The following is a 15,596-nucleotide window of genomic DNA, read 5'->3' as shown; positions in this document are numbered from 1 at the left end:
TGTGAAAGCTGTTGCCACTGACAGGTGAAGGTTGCTGGCCGGATACTTGCCAACATGTGGCTGACTGTTTCAGTCATAGGAATGCTCACAGCGACGGCATGTCTGCATGATGCTGATGAGGGCCCTCTTGCTGGTCTTCTCTGTGCTGCATGTTCGGCTGCAAACTGAACATCTCTCGAACAACTGCAGCAGGCAATCTTATGAGGTGGTGTTGACTGGGAGGGCCTGTGACAGGGTGATATAATACAGGGTTTTTTCACTCAGGGCCTCCCCTCCCAGCATTGGCGAACATCCCGCGCCCCGCCTGCGTGCCACGTCTATTTCTAGGGGCACAAGCACTGTTCATGACAGAAAGTGTTCACACCTCTCTTGTTGGTGGTGAGAATCTTGCCTTTTTAAAGCAAATTTTCTTGCAATTCTATACATTTTGCCATGTGTAATGTGTATTCATGTGATATTTGAGTAACAAAAAAATTACAACAATATCTATGGGCTAAAAAAACTAAATAAAAAAACGTTAGCTGACATGGGCTAGTTGATCTGGACATTTCTAACAAGTTATAAATAGCTCTCTAAGGTGTGCAATGACTAACCTGGGGGGGCAATGCACCCCCCCTGCCGACCCCTCGTGCCCCCCTAGGGGATGCGCCCCACAGTTTGGGAACTACTTATATAATAGACAGCCAAAATTTGAGGCCATGTGGTGGAGACTGATGCGGGCGCTGGAGACGGGGGTGTGCAGGTGGGTCTGAGCTGGGGTGATATTGTGGATGTTGTTGAGCATCTGTATGTTATCATTTGTATGTGGATGTTTTGTATCGTTTAAAACGTTTTTGTAACAATAATAATAATAATAATAATAATAAAAATAATAATAATAATAATAATAGACAGCCAAGTGGTAAATTGCATTTTGTTCTAAAGAAAGGACAAAGCTCAATGTTTTCAATTGTATGTTTGATCTTCTGAGAAATGATGACTTCTGCAGGGTTTAGTTCCAAACCATACCATAGGTATTCTACTAATTACCAACTGAGCTAGTTGTTTAATATCAGTGATTGGCCCTAATTCTTCCTGCTTGGTCTTCCAGGCACTCCAAATGAATACAATTAAAAAGTCACCTCAAAAACAGGAAATAACTGTGGCATAGCTAACCTGGGTAACCATTAGCAGTGCATCTCTCTAGAATCAATCTTAGGTTTAGCTCTGTGGGTTAGATTTACTTCGTGATTCATACACTTCACCAATGTTCCCTCTAAACTGTGCACGTCAGCGCACCTCCTCCAGGACTGCGGCGCAGAAGAAATACCATTCCGTGCAGAGACGCAAGAGATTGAATTTCACTGAGTTCGCCCCATTAGTTAGCTCTATATAGCTCAAAGTTTTTTCTGTGATCGAATCAACATTATATCAGCCCCTTTTCAATGCAACAAACCAAAACAAATCTTACTTTGCAAGATTGAGTCTGTGATTTTGTTGTAGGCAGAGCCAGAGCGTAACGGAGTAGAATTCTATTGGCAGGGGTAGCCCACTAGTGGTCTTTCAATCCCCTGTGAGTGAATGCGCTTTTCAGATCAGTTCAGTTCAGATCAGAGCGCAGAGGCGCGCGTGTGCACATTTGATGATATTCTTTGCTAGTTAGCGAGTTATTAGCCCAGTTATAGATAATTCTAGGTCAACAATGGGGAGTAACTACTTCCTACAAGAGCACAAAACATGTATGCTACATTTCAAGCTGTCTTTGAAAAGCCAGTCAGGTAAAAACCTTATGTCTAAATTAAAGGTGCAGTGTTGTTGTATTTTGAGACAGGCTTGAATATGCAAATAAGCCAATAGGCAGAGGGATAGCCTATATCATCTAATTCTCTGTATGGTAATAATAATTATTTGCATTTATATAAAGTGGTTTCTTGCATCATACAACACAATACAACGCAATTTACAGTCACCTATTTGGCCCATGGTGTTACAGACCAAGTAAAACATTGTGAATGAATGTCAAGCCCTTCATAATGTAATAACTTTTTAAAAGTCTCATGCAATGTAGGCCTGCATTAAACACCACATATAGGCTACTGTAGGCTATATCATAGAAATCAAACGCGCGCCGGAAGTTTGTTCTAAAGTAAGGACAAAGCTCAATGTTTTCATTTTTATGTTTGATCTTCTGAGAAATGATATTAAGTTGCACAAAATTCTCACAACGTTCAAGTTTCTGCTCACAAGACCCAAGATTTGCTCAGTGCCCCCCAAAATTTGAGGTAACATTGCACTTCACCCTAAAAATTTTAGCCCTCCATCTATACTCCATCTCTGTCATAATGCTGTTGGTCTTAGCTTTGATAGGGTCTGCAGGCCCACACAGCTACAAGAAGCTCAGGGGAAGATGCAAGCTAATAACGCTAGCAGCGCTAAACACATTAGCTTTAGATAATAATATAAATAATATGCCATTTAGCAGACGCTTTTATCCAAAGCGACTTACAGTTATGCGTGCATACATTTTTGTGTATGGGTGGTCCCGGGGATCGAACCCACTACCTTGGCGTTACAAGCGCCGTGCTCTACCAGCTGAGCTACAGAGGACCACGATCAGTGTTAGCCTCCTCAATTTATTCAGCGACGGACAGAAAAAATAAGGTGCTTGCAAAGCACTCTGGCAGGCAGTATGCGTTGGGGGTTCATTAGCTTTGATTAAGCATAATCACATTAATTATGAACTTGTGATATCATTGTATAGAGGAGATTATATAATGCTAACACAGTCCTCTCATTGTAGCCAAATGGGGAGACTTAGCGATAGCGTGTGGTAGCATGCAGCTCACCCAGCCTGCAGCAATAGCGTGGCACAGAAAGGCAGCATAAGCTCAGTGCGTTTGGCTTTGGGATTCCGGGATGCAGGCCGTGTGGTTTGCTGAGCCAAAGAAAAGGGGACACTTGGCCTGCAGATCCGAGTTCTGATAGATACAGCACTTAAGCACAAACTGCCATTTTGAAGATTGTAAGATCTCTGCACCCTGTGATTCACCCTCAAAGGAAGCTCTTTGTTTAGTTTTTCTTTGTTTGATTTTCTTGGTACTATCTCATCTGGTTTCATTTTTACCCCCCACTTCGCCTTTCTTCAATTAATTTACAATTAATTTTCCATCTTATTTAAATTCTGGGTGATGCGAATAACTCCCTTTTTTGCAGTAGTAATAGCTAGTGACTGGAATTGGATTCCATATTTTCCCAGGGGAAATTACTGTTACAGTGGGTTTCTAGACCAGGTTGAGATGAAAAGATGATCCTCATTAGAAACCCATTAACCTAGTCATCAGGGCCAGATCTGGGCCAAGATGGAGTGTGTGTGTGTGTGGGGGGGGGGATCTAATTTGAGCACAATGACGTCTTATACTGTGACACCCCCAGCCTCGTTTCACACCTGGGGGTGTCGAGTGAAAATATGTTTGTTTAGATTTTCAGTCTAAAAGCACTTCCTGTGTTGACAGCCTTACTAGTGGTTGTAGAAGTAGAGCCAGTTGTTTGAATTAGCCATGATAAGGTGAGCTGAGGTGTGAAATATATCGTTAGTATATGTTGTGTACGGTGGAGTATGGTGGCTTTTATGCTCTTAACACTTTCATGGCCGTGATTAATGTTATTGAACATTCGTACCATTCTCTATCTCGCTCTGTCTCTCTCTCTCTTTCTCTTTTTCTCTATCTTTCTCTCTCTCCCTCTTTCTCTCCCTATGCTTGCCACAAGCACTATATCGACTCCTTAATTGAAATGAAAGGTGTTAAAATTCAAACTCTCTTTCTCTGTTTCTTTTTCTCCAGACACTGGCATCCGCTGCAGAGGATTTTCAGATGCGGCATCGGTGGAAGAACGATCCTGAGGTGAGTGAGTGGTTGTGTAGATCAACATTATTACCATCTTCTCATATAATGTCCTCATTATCTCTGGATACATTACCTACAGAAGCCTTGAACTCTATAAGAAGAGATAGATTTCATTCACGATCATATATTATTGTTTTATTTGCCAGCAGCATACCACCCTGCATCCCACTGCTGGCTTGCCTCTGAAGCTAAGCAGGGTTGGTCCTGGTCAGTCCCTGAATGGGAGACCAGATGCTGCTGGAAGTGGTGTTGGAGGGCCAGTAGAATACACTCTTTCCTCTGGTCTAAGCCCTGTATAGGGTGCCGTCTTTCGGATGGGACGTTAAACGGGTGTCCTGACTCTCTGTGGTCACTAAAGATCCATGACACTTATCGTAGGAGTAGGGGTGTTAACCTGACTAATTTCCCAATCTGGCCCTCATACCGTCATGGCCACCTAATCATCCCCAGCTTCCAATTGGATCATTCATCCCTCTCCTCTCCCCTGTATCTATTCCCCAGGTCGTTGCTGTAAATGAGAATGTGTTCTCAGTCAACTTACCTGGTAAAATAAAAAAACTGGATGGTCAATTTCGTATAAAATCTAATTAGATTGACAATAGAGTTTTAATAGCCTTCAATTAAATAGAATTTCATTACATTGGGACACATTCAGAGCCACGCACACGCTGGGTCTTACTCTCTTAAATTCCCATTAAGGCAGTATACAGTACATTCGGAAAGTATTCAGACCCATTCCCTTTTTCCACATTTTCTTGCATTACAGCCTTATTCTAAAACATTTCCTCATCAATACCCCATAATGACAAAGCGAAAACAGGTTTTTATAAATATTTGCAAATGTATTAAAAATTAAAAACAGAAATACCTTATATACATAAGTATTCAAACCCTTTGCTATGACACTCGAAATTGAGCTCAGGTGCATCCTGTTTCCATTGATCATCCTTGAGATGTTTCTACAACTTCATTGGAGTCCACCTGTGGTAAATTCAATTGATTGGACATGATTTGGAAAGGCACACACCTGTCTATATAAGGTCCCACAGTTGACAGTGCATGTCAGAGCAAAAACCAAGCCATGAGGTCAAAGGAATTGTCTGTACAGATCGATCCTTGATGAAAACCTGCTCCAGAGCGCTCAGGACCTCAGACTGGGGCGAAGGTTCACCTTCCAACAGGACAACGACCCTAAGCTCACAGCCAAGACAACGCAGGAGTGGCTTCGGGACAAGTCTCTGAATGTCCTTGAGTGGCCCAGCCAGAGCCCGGACTTGAACCCGATCGAACATCTCTGGAGAAACCTGAAAATGGCTGTGCAACGACGCTCCCCATCCAACCTGACAGAGCTTGAGAGGATCTGCAGAGAATAAAATACATGTGTGCCAAGCTTGTAGCGTCATACCCAGGAAGTTTCGAGGCTGTAATCACTGCCAAAGGTGCTTCAACAAAGTACTGAGTAAAGAGTCTGAATACCTATTTAAATGTGATATTTCAGCTTTTTATTTTTTATTAATGTGCAAACATTTCGAAAAACCTGTTTTTGCTTTGTCATTATGGGGTATTGCGTGTAGATTGATGAGGGAAAAAATACAATTTAATCCATTTTAGAATAAGGCTGTAACGTAACAAAATGTGGAAAAAGCGAAGGGGTCTGAATACTTTACGAATGCACTGTATATGAACATCATTCAAATAACCTTATCTTTTCTTTTCTTCTACTTGAACTCAATCCACATTGGACACATTTCTCTACTGAGCAGCCTGTCTCTGCACTTGATTAGTAGACCTCATCATGAATTATGATGCAATTCCTCAACTCCCCATGTTCAAACATTATTTTTCCGAGCCACAACCTTTTTCTAATGAATTCAAATAGTTAATTTACTTCTCCTACTATTAAAGCCTCTCACTTTCGGCAGCCATATTGAAAATTACAAATTACTTGTTAATATATATATTTTTTTACTGCCTCTATGTGGGAGAACTCCATTGCCTCCTACTAGCCTATTAGCTTCAAACTAACTGGGACAGAGTCATGATAACCACCTCCGATACTCCTTTTAATTATTTTTCTCCATTAAAAGTTTCTTATCAGTCTGATTCCTACACACTCCCTTGCTCCCAGGAGACGGGAAGTGTGTGTGTGCGTCATCTGTGTACGTACGTGTGCACATGCGTGTGTGTGGGACAAAGTAGGAACGTGTTTGGAACAAAGTATTATCCGCTTTATACTGCCGTTGTGTACTTCGTTGAGGCTTGGGATGTGTGACTGGATGGAGATGCTTGGCTAGCTTGGATAATTATCCCTTGGTGAAGAGTCGTTAGTGTGAACAGTCCAGCGTTTTCTGTAACTGACGAGCAGATATTAGCGCACTTGTTAGTCTTAGCCAATTAAGCCTGCACCGATGAAAGGACTCGGAGGTTGTCTTTTTCAGACTGTTTATGTTGAGCTAGCTAATTGAACCCAAGTGTGCGCGTGTTCCAGGCAACGACAAACGAGGCTGAATGTAGTTCAGAAAATGGAGGCTTTTCCCCTTTTTCTCTATTCATTTCAGTTTCTCAAACCTCTGGCTTTCTCGGGCAATGATGTGTGTCATGAGCAGTGTCTTTGCTCCATGTGGCTCTTGCACGCGCTCAGTGAAAGCATTAGGTGGAGAACTCTCTGGTCCAGTCTGTCTCCAGACAGCTGTGGAGTGTCTACAGTCCGTTCCTCACCCCCTCGTCTCCCCTTCTTCTCAACACTCTGGCCGACATTGCGGTTACAGCGGTTACAGCGTAGTCCTCCATGAACCGGCCCATGTCCTCGCTGGTGCGTGAGTGCGTGTGTGTATGCATGTGTGTGTACGCGCGTGTGTGTGTACACAACCTGGTGTGGGAGATCAAATACATTTCTGTATGAAAGCCCAGAAGATGCCTTCCCTCCCTCAGGAGTTACATCACTTAAAACATTTACCCCAGCACTCTACAAAAAAAAGCCTCTGTGCGTGTGAAACCAGCTTAACACACATTCACATGCATGCACGTAGAACACACACACTCACACACACACACAAACAAACAAAAAAACACACACACACTTAAGGAGGTGGTGAGTGTAGCCACAGCGCTTCAAAGCTAACATGAAGAGACCTCCTCATGATGGCTGTCAGGTCATCTTAATGTTGTGGAGCACCTTGTGAGGCGACACTCACACTAGGGTCCACACTGTCTCACCCCTCAGGGATCTGAGTATGTGAGAGATACAGTAGAAACAAATATAGACAGAGTGAGTGTTTGTGTGTGAGCTTGTGTGTCAGTGCTCTGCAAGGACTGCAGCCTGTCTCTCGGGAGGTGAGCAGATGCTGGAGCACCGCTGTCAGTAGTGTCTATCGCTAACACCTAGCTCATCGCTAAATGCCTGGCGCTAACTATCGAGCCTCACACCACCAGGAGGTCACAGGTGGAGGAACCGGCCTGGGTTTTATGTAGCTTTATCCCCATGCTGCAGCGCTGGGGGTGGCAGGCAGGTGGTGCTAACCAGTGTACCGGCTCCATGTCCCTAAGGCGTCCATCTGTCAGCTAGGCTGGCTAGGCTAGCTGGTTAGTGCCTGGCTTGCTCGTGCTCTGACAGGAAGCTCGCATAGCGGGTGAAAGTGAGAGTTGGCTACAACACTACTGATGCTTTTGTGTCAAGCAGATGCATACATACACACACACACACACACCACACATATACACACACACACACACATATTAGGTGAATACAGACACAGTTAGGCGTGTGAGACACACACACACATAGACATACACAGAGAGTGAAAAAGTGCTTGAATTCACGAAATAAGAAAAAGATTACAACCACACTGAAGAATGGAAAACAAAATGAAATAGGAACACCATTACCACACGGCTCTAACACTGTCTGAAAACTTTACACATGCTGTGTTTATAAAAAGAAGAAATCTGTGTTTTTCATCTTTCTATTTCTCTCTCTCTCTCTCTCTCTCTCTCTCTCTCTCTCTCTCTCTCTCTCTCTCTCTCTCTCTCTCTCTCTCTCTCTCTCTCTTCCCTCCCGCACTTTCTCCATAGCCGGATGACATTCATTACTACTATGCCAAAGAAAATGTGAGTACATTTCTAATGTTTCTTTCTCCATGTATAATATGTGTTGTGAAGAGACGTGATCTGAGTTATATCGAGTCTGTATATTCAACAAAATCCCACCTGCGCCTTCAGTCTTTGTAGCCATGGTTACTAAGCCTGTTGTAAAGGTTATTGATAGCCTTAAAGGATCCCCCCCCCACATCCCCCAGCTGTATCCCAGGCTCTAGGGCCCAGAAAAGACACAAAGAAGTTGCTATGCTAGGCTTAGTGTGTGTTTTTGTTTGCATGTGCGTGTATGCGTGCATATTCAAATGAACGTGCATACATGTTATGTCTAGTGTGTGTGTGTGTGTGTGTGTGTGTGTGTGTGTGTGTGTGTGTGTGTGTGTGTGTGTGTGTGTGTGTGTGTGTGTGTGTGTGTGTGTGTGTGTGCGTGTGTGAGGGGTTATCTCAAGAACACGTATCTGTGCCTGTGATATTGTCTGCATCCCTTGGCCTCCGAAGTCATCTGTCTGATTTGATACTGGGGGATCAGACAGTAATTCCCTTCCACAGGGGATGGGGTGATAGAACACAGGCAGGCACACACCTCTCTTGAACAACTAATGTCATTCTGGCTTTGACGGGCCAAGACACAGAAGATCAGTACTGCTAGGCATCTGAATATACTGCAATATTATTCACAGCAACAGATGATGGAGCAAGCGCCACACAAATACAGACACACACATGTATTATCATACAACGCACCATAATGCAATGCGACAGACAGACACACACACACAATACTTTGTATTCACCAAATCCATGCAGTATACATTAACTCTCCATTGACCTCCATTTTGCATCAATAGTATCACATTTCCCTTTGTCTTTTTCCCTTATAGCTGGACTCAAATGATACAGAGGTCAAGAAGCCAAACCGGCTTTATCCAGAGTTTAAGGAAGACGAGCAATTTAGACGACTCATCTCCTACAACACCACGGCAGTCCACATACCCACAGACATATACGAGGGCTGTAAGTACACACACACACACACCGGTGGCGGTCAGTGCCGTTTATGATGAGGGAGGACGATTTTTCATGGCTTTATTTCTATTACGAGCACATCGGATGACTCTCATTCGATTCACCCAGTTCAATGTAACAGCGATAGGTTTAGGCTACTACATGATACTTGAATTTTCCCTATTCCCATCATGAGGTTGCTACAACCTAGCCTATGAATTAAAGTTTACAACGTAGGTGCACACAGGTCGAGAGACACATTTGAGGTGACAGACAGATATAGGGTGTAATCATTAGTCCAACAGTTGCAAACAAGAGTTTCTATTGGACAAATTCAGGTATGTTTATCCCTGTTTTGTTCCGTTTGCTTCCGTTTAAGAAACATTTTTCCACAGAATCAACGGAATGAATACACCCCTGATCACGCGTAAACACAGTTCACTTTCATAGCAGCCACGTTGAATTCCTTCTTGCATCTATGCGCTCTCCTCCTCTCACCTCTTCCCTTTGTTTGTGGACTTCCATGCACAACACATTAGCTGTATGTGACCAGGCGAAAAAACCTTTCCAAGCCAAACCGCTACGTTGTCAGCATAGCTAATAGAACTAACACGTTACAATCATGCAGTAACGTTACAGTAATTCAGTCAGTAAGCAGTTACACCGGCAGGCCATGGTGGCAATAAATTAGTAATACCAAAAGCTTACCTTGACTTGGAAGAGTTCCAGTCTTGTGTTGGAAAGTCATAGCCAGCTAGCTAACATAGCATTCCTCTGTTTGAGCAGAGTGTTTCAGTAGACTAAACTAGATAGCTGCATTTGCTAGCTAAGTAAGTGAAACTAAGCTAGGTTGCTTCTCCTTCATTTTGGAAGAAATTAATTTGTTCAAAACTGTTCAACTATTGTCTTTCTCTCACTTTGAGTCAACTACTCACCACATTTTATACACTGCAGTGCTAGCTAGCTGTAGCTTATGTTTTCAGTACAAGATTAATTATCTGATCCTTTGATTAGGTGGACAATATGTCAGTTCATGCTGCAAGAGCTCTGATAGGCTGGAGGACATCCTCCGGAAGTTGTCATAATTATTGTGTAAGTCTATGGATGGGGGTGAGAACCATGAGCCTACTAGGTTTTGTATTGAAGTCAATGTACCCAGAGGAGGACAGAAGCTGGCTGTCCTCCAGCTACACAATGGTGCTACCCTACAGAGTGCTGTTGAGGCTACTGTAGACCTTCTTTGCAAAATAGTGTGTTTTAATCAGTTATTTGGTGACGTGATTATATTTAGAATAGTTTTATCTAAAAAGGATACATTTTTAAATGTTTTAAAATTTTTATTTTTATGAAATTCACTGAGGAGGATGATCCTCCCCTTCCTCCACTGAAGAGCCTCCACTGACACACACGCACACACACACACACACACACACCCACACACACATAGCATTGTACAATATTTAAAGCATGTTTACATGACATTTCGGTCAGTCAGTTTCTCAGAATGTGTGTAGTAGTCAGCTGACGGTCCGGCCAATGCTTGCAGGCTAAATTTAGCCCTCCCTAGCCCAACTAATGGGCAGCAGACCTGGCCTCCGAGTCACCCCGGTCACCAGCTGCTCCTCACTCTCCCACCCCCAAACTCATGGGAAAATCACACTGAATGTCAATGAAACCGCCATGTTTTTTTTTTTCACACAAGCGGCTGGAGTGGGAAGGTTGTGTAGATACTTTCTGGGTCTTTCTCTAGTCTTAATCTTGCTCTGTCATGCTCTTCTTTAATGATTGTCTGATCCGCCCTCGGCTCGGTCTGTCAGTCTTACCGCCCTCAGCTCGGTCTGTCACTCCTCTTACCACCCTCAGCTCGGCCTGTCACTCTTACCGCCCTCAGCTCGGTCTGTCACTCTTACCTCCCTCAACTCGGTCTGTCACTCTTACCGCCCTCAGCTCGGTCTGTCACTCCTCTTACCTCCCTCAGCTTGGTCTGTCACTCTTACCTCCCTCAGCTCGGTCTGTCACTCTTACCGCCCTCAGCTCGGTCTGTCACTCTTACCTCCCTCAGCTCGGTCTGTCACTCCTCTTACCTCCCTCGGCTCGGTCTGTCACTCTTACCTCCCTCGGCTCGGTCTGTCACTCCTCTTACCTCCCTCGGCTCGGTCTGTCACTCTTACCTCCCTCGGCTCGGTCTATCACTCCTCTTACCTCCCTCGGCTCGGTCTGTCACTCTTACCACCCTCAGCTCGGTCTGTCACTCTTACCTCCCTCAGCTCAGTCTGTCACTCCTCTTACCTCCCTCAGCTCGGTCTGTCACTCTTACCTCCCTCAGCTCGGTCTGTCACTCTTACCTCCCTCAGCTCGATCTGTCACTCCTCTTACCTCCCTCGGCTCGGTCTGTCACTCTTACCTCCCTTGGCTCGGCTGTCACTCCTCTTACCTCCCTCAGCTCGGTCTGTCACTCTTACATCCCTCAGCTCGGTCTGTCACTCTTACCACCCTCAGCTCAGTCTGTCACTCTTACCTCCCTTGGCTCGGTCTGTCACTCTTACCTCCCTCGGCTCGGTCTGTCACTCCTCTTACCTCCCTCGGCTCGGTCTGTCACTCTTACCTCCCTCAGCTCGGTCTGTCACTATTACCACCCTCAGCTCGGTCTGTCACTCTTACCTCCCTCAGCTCGGTCTGTCACTCCTTTTACCACCCTCAGCTCGGTCTGTCACTCCTTTTACCTCCCTCAGCTCAGTCTGTCACTCCTCTTACCTCCCTCAGCTCGGTCTGTCACTCTTACCTCCCTCAGCTCGGTCTGTCACTCTTACCTCCCTCAGCTCGGTCTGTCACTCCTCTTACCTCCCTCGGCTCGGTCTGTCACTCTTACCTCCCTTGGCTTGGCTGTCACTCCTCTTACCTCCCTCAGCTCGGTCTGTCACTCTTACATCCCTCAGCTCGGTCTATCACTCTTACCACCCTCAGCTCGGTCTGTCACTCTTACCTCCCTCGGCTCGGTCTGTCACTCCTCTTACCTCCCTCGGCTTGGTCTGTCACTCTTACTTCCCTCGGCTCGGTCTGTCACTCTTACCTCCCTCGGCTCGGTCTGTCACTCTTACCTCCCTTGGCTCGGTCTGTCACTCCTCTTACCACCCTCAGCTCGGTCTGTCACTCTTACCTCCCTCGGCTCGGTCTGTCACTCCTCTTACCTCTCTCGGCTCGGTCTGTCACTCTTACCTCCCTCAGCTCGGTCTGTCACTCTTACCACCCTCAGCTCGGTCTGTCACTCCTTCCTCCCTCAGCTCGGTCTGTCACTCTTACCTTCCTCGGCTCGGTCTGTCACTCCTCTTACCTCCCTCGGCTCGGTCTGTCACTCTTACCTCCCTCAGCTCGGTCTGTCACTCTTACCTCCCTCGGCTCGGTCTGTCACTCCTCTTACCTCCCTCGGCTCGGTCTGTCACTCTTACCTCCCTCGGCTCGGTCTGTCACTCCTCTTACCTCCCTCGGCTCGGTCTGTCACTCTTACCTCCCTCAGCTCGGTCTGTCACTCTTACCACCCTCAGCTCGGTCTGTCACTCTTACCTCCCTCAGCTCGGTCTGTCACTCTTACCTCCCTCGGCTCGGTCTGTCACTCCTCTTACCTCTCTCGGCTCGGTCTGTCACTCTTACCTCCCTCAGCTCGGTCTGTCACTCTTACCACCCTCAGCTCGGTCTGTCACTCCTTCCTCCCTCAGCTCGGTCTGTCACTCTTCCCTTCCTCGGCTCGGTCTGTCACTCCTCTTACCTCCCTCGGCTCGGTCTGTCACTCTTACCTCCCTCAGCTCGGTCTGTCACTCTTACCTCCCTCGGCTCGGTCTGTCACTCCTCTTACCTCCCTCGGCTCGGTCTGTCACTCTTACCTCCCTCGGCTCGGTCTGTCACTCCTCTTACCTCCCTCGGCTTGGTCTGTCACTCTTACTTCCCTCGGCTCGGTCTGTCACTCTTACCTCCCTCGGCTCGGTCTGTCACTATTACCACCCTCAGCTCGGTCTGTCACTCTTACCTCCCTCAGCTCGGTCTGTCACTCCTTTTACCACCCTCAGCTCGGTCTGTCACTCCTTTTACCTCCCTCAGCTCAGTCTGTCACTCCTCTTACCTCCCTCAGCTCGGTCTTTCACTCTTACCTCCCTCAGCTCGGTCTGTCACTCTTACCTCCCTCAGCTCGGTCTGTCACTCCTCTTACCTCCCTCGGCTCGGTCTGTCACTCTTACCTCCCTTGGCTTGGCTGTCACTCCTCTTACCTCCCTCAGCTCGGTCTGTCACTCTTACATCCCTCAGCTCGGTCTGTCACTCTTACCACCCTCAGCTCGGTCTGTCACTCTTACCTCCCTCGGCTCGGTCTGTCACTCCTCTTACCTCCCTCGGCTTGGTCTGTCACTCTTACTTCCCTCGGCTCGGTCTGTCACTCTTACCTCCCTCGGCTCGGTCTGTCACTCTTACCTCCCTTGGCTCGGTCTGTCACTCCTCTTACCACCCTCAGCTCGGTCTGTCACTCTTACCTCCCTCGGCTCGGTCTGTCACTCCTCTTACCTCCATCGGCACGGTCTGTCACTCTTACCTCCCTCAGCTCGGTCTGTCACTCTTACCACCCTCAGCTCGGTCTGTCACTCTTACCTCCCTCAGCTCGGTCTGTCACTCCTTTTACCACCCTCAGCTCGGTCTGTCACTCCTTTTACCTCCCTCAGCTCAGTCTGTCACTCCTCTTACCTCCCTCGGCTCGGTCTGTCACTCTTACCACCCTCAGCTCGGTCTGTCACTCTTACCTCCCTCAGCTCAGTCTGTCACTCCTCTTACCTCCCTCAGCTCGGTCTGTCACTCTTACCTCCCTCAGCTCGGTCTGTCACTCTTACCTCCCTCAGCTCGATCTGTCACTCCTCTTACCTCCCTCGGCTCGGTCTGTCACTCTTACCTCCCTTGGCTCGGCTGTCACTCCTCTTACCTCCCTCAGCTCGGTCTGTCACTCTTACATCCCTCAGCTCGGTCTGTCACTCTTACCACCCTCAGCTCGGTCTGTCACTCTTACCTCCCTTGGCTCGGTCTGTCACTCTTACCTCCCTTGGCTCGGTCTGTCACTCTTACCTCCCTTGGCTCGGTCTGTCACTCTTACCTCCCTCGGCTCGGTCTGTCACTCTTACCTCCCTCAGCTCGGTCTGTCACTCTTACCACCCTCAGCTCGGTCTGTCACTCTTACCTCCCTCAGCTCGGTCTGTCAGTCTTACCTCCCTCGGCTCGGTCTGTCACTCCTCTTACCTCCCTCGGCTCGGTCTGTCACTCTTACCTCCCTCAGCTCGGTCTGTCACTCTTACCTCCCTCGGCTCGGTCTGTCACTCTTACCTCCCTCGGCTCGGTCTGTCACTCCTCTTACCTCCATCGGCACGGTCTGTCACTCTTACCTCCCTCAGCTCGGTCTGTCACTCTTACCACCCTCAGCTCGGTCTGTCACTCTTACCTCCCTCAGCTCGGTCTGTCACTCCTTTTACCACCCTCAGCTCGGTCTGTCACTCCTTTTACCTCCCTCAGCTCAGTCTGTCACTCCTCTTACCTCCCTCGGCTCGGTCTGTCACTCTTACCACCCTCAGCTCGGTCTGTCACTCTTACCTCCCTCAGCTCAGTCTGTCACTCCTCTTACCTCCCTCAGCTCGGTCTGTCACTCTTACCTCCCTCAGCTCGGTCTGTCACTCTTACCTCCCTCAGCTCGATCTGTCACTCCTCTTACCTCCCTCAGCTCGGTCTGTCACTCTTACATCCCTCAGCTCGGTCTGTCACTCTTACCACCCTCAGCTCGGTCTGTCACTCTTACCTCCCTTGGCTCGGTCTGTCACTCTTACCTCCCTCGGCTCGGTCTGTCACTCCTCTTACCTCCCTCGGCTCGGTCTGTCACTCTTACCTCCCTCGGCTCGGTCTGTCACTCCTCTTACCTCCCTCGGCTCGGTCTGTCACTCTTACCTCCCTCGGCTCGGTCTATCACTCCTCTTACCTCCCTCGGCTCGGTCTGTCACTCTTACCACCCTCAGCTCGGTCTGTCACTCTTACCTCCCTCAGCTCAGTCTGTCACTCCTCTTACCTCCCTCAGCTCGGTCTGTCACTCTTACCTCCCTCAGCTCGGTCTGTCACTCTTACCTCCCTCAGCTCGATCTGTCACTCCTCTTACCTCCCTCGGCTCGGTCTGTCACTCTTACCTCCCTTGGCTCGGCTGTCACTCCTCTTACCTCCCTCAGCTCGGTCTGTCACTCTTACCACCCTCAGCTCGGTCTGTCACTCTTACCTCCCTCGGCTCGGTCTGTCACTCCTCTTACCTCCCTCGGCTTGGTCTGTCACTCTTACTTCCCTCGGCTCGGTCTGTCACTCTTACCTCCCTCGGCTCGGTCTGTCACTCTTACCTCCCTTGGCTCGGTCTGTCACTCCTCTTACCACCCTCAGCTCGGTCTGTCACTCTTACCTCCCTCGGCTCGGTCTGTCACTCCTCTTACCTCCATCGGCACGGTCTGTCACTCTTACCTCCCTCAGCTCGGTCTGTCACTCTTACCACCCTCAGCTCGGTCTGTCACTCTTACCTCCCTCAGCTCGGTCTGTCACTCCTTTTACCACCCTCAGCTC

General features: G+C 47.7%; 1 protein-coding gene across 1 annotated transcript in view; it reads left to right on the top strand.

The window, feature by feature from the left end:
• The window catches only part of LOC311140107 (voltage-dependent calcium channel subunit alpha-2/delta-1-like), a gene marked incomplete at its 5' end in the record, with an annotated part of 176,858 nt that overhangs the window by 43,950 nt on the left and 117,312 nt on the right, over window positions 1-15,596 (top strand). Inside the window, 3 exons of the mRNA XM_084175044.1 lie at window positions 3,822-3,881; window positions 7,956-7,991; window positions 8,858-8,990. Of these exons, the coding sequence (XP_084031170.1) occupies window positions 3,822-3,881; window positions 7,956-7,991; window positions 8,858-8,990 (229 nt within the window). The remainder of the gene's footprint in view (window positions 1-3,821; window positions 3,882-7,955; window positions 7,992-8,857; window positions 8,991-15,596) is intronic.

The sequence above is a fragment of the Coregonus lavaretus genome (genome assembly GCF_964263955.1).
Source record: "Coregonus lavaretus genome assembly, chromosome: 13".
NCBI classification, from domain to species: domain Eukaryota; kingdom Metazoa; phylum Chordata; class Actinopteri; order Salmoniformes; family Salmonidae; genus Coregonus; species Coregonus lavaretus.
Note: the sequence above shows the minus strand (reverse complement) of the source record. Positions and strands in the feature narration are given on the sequence as shown.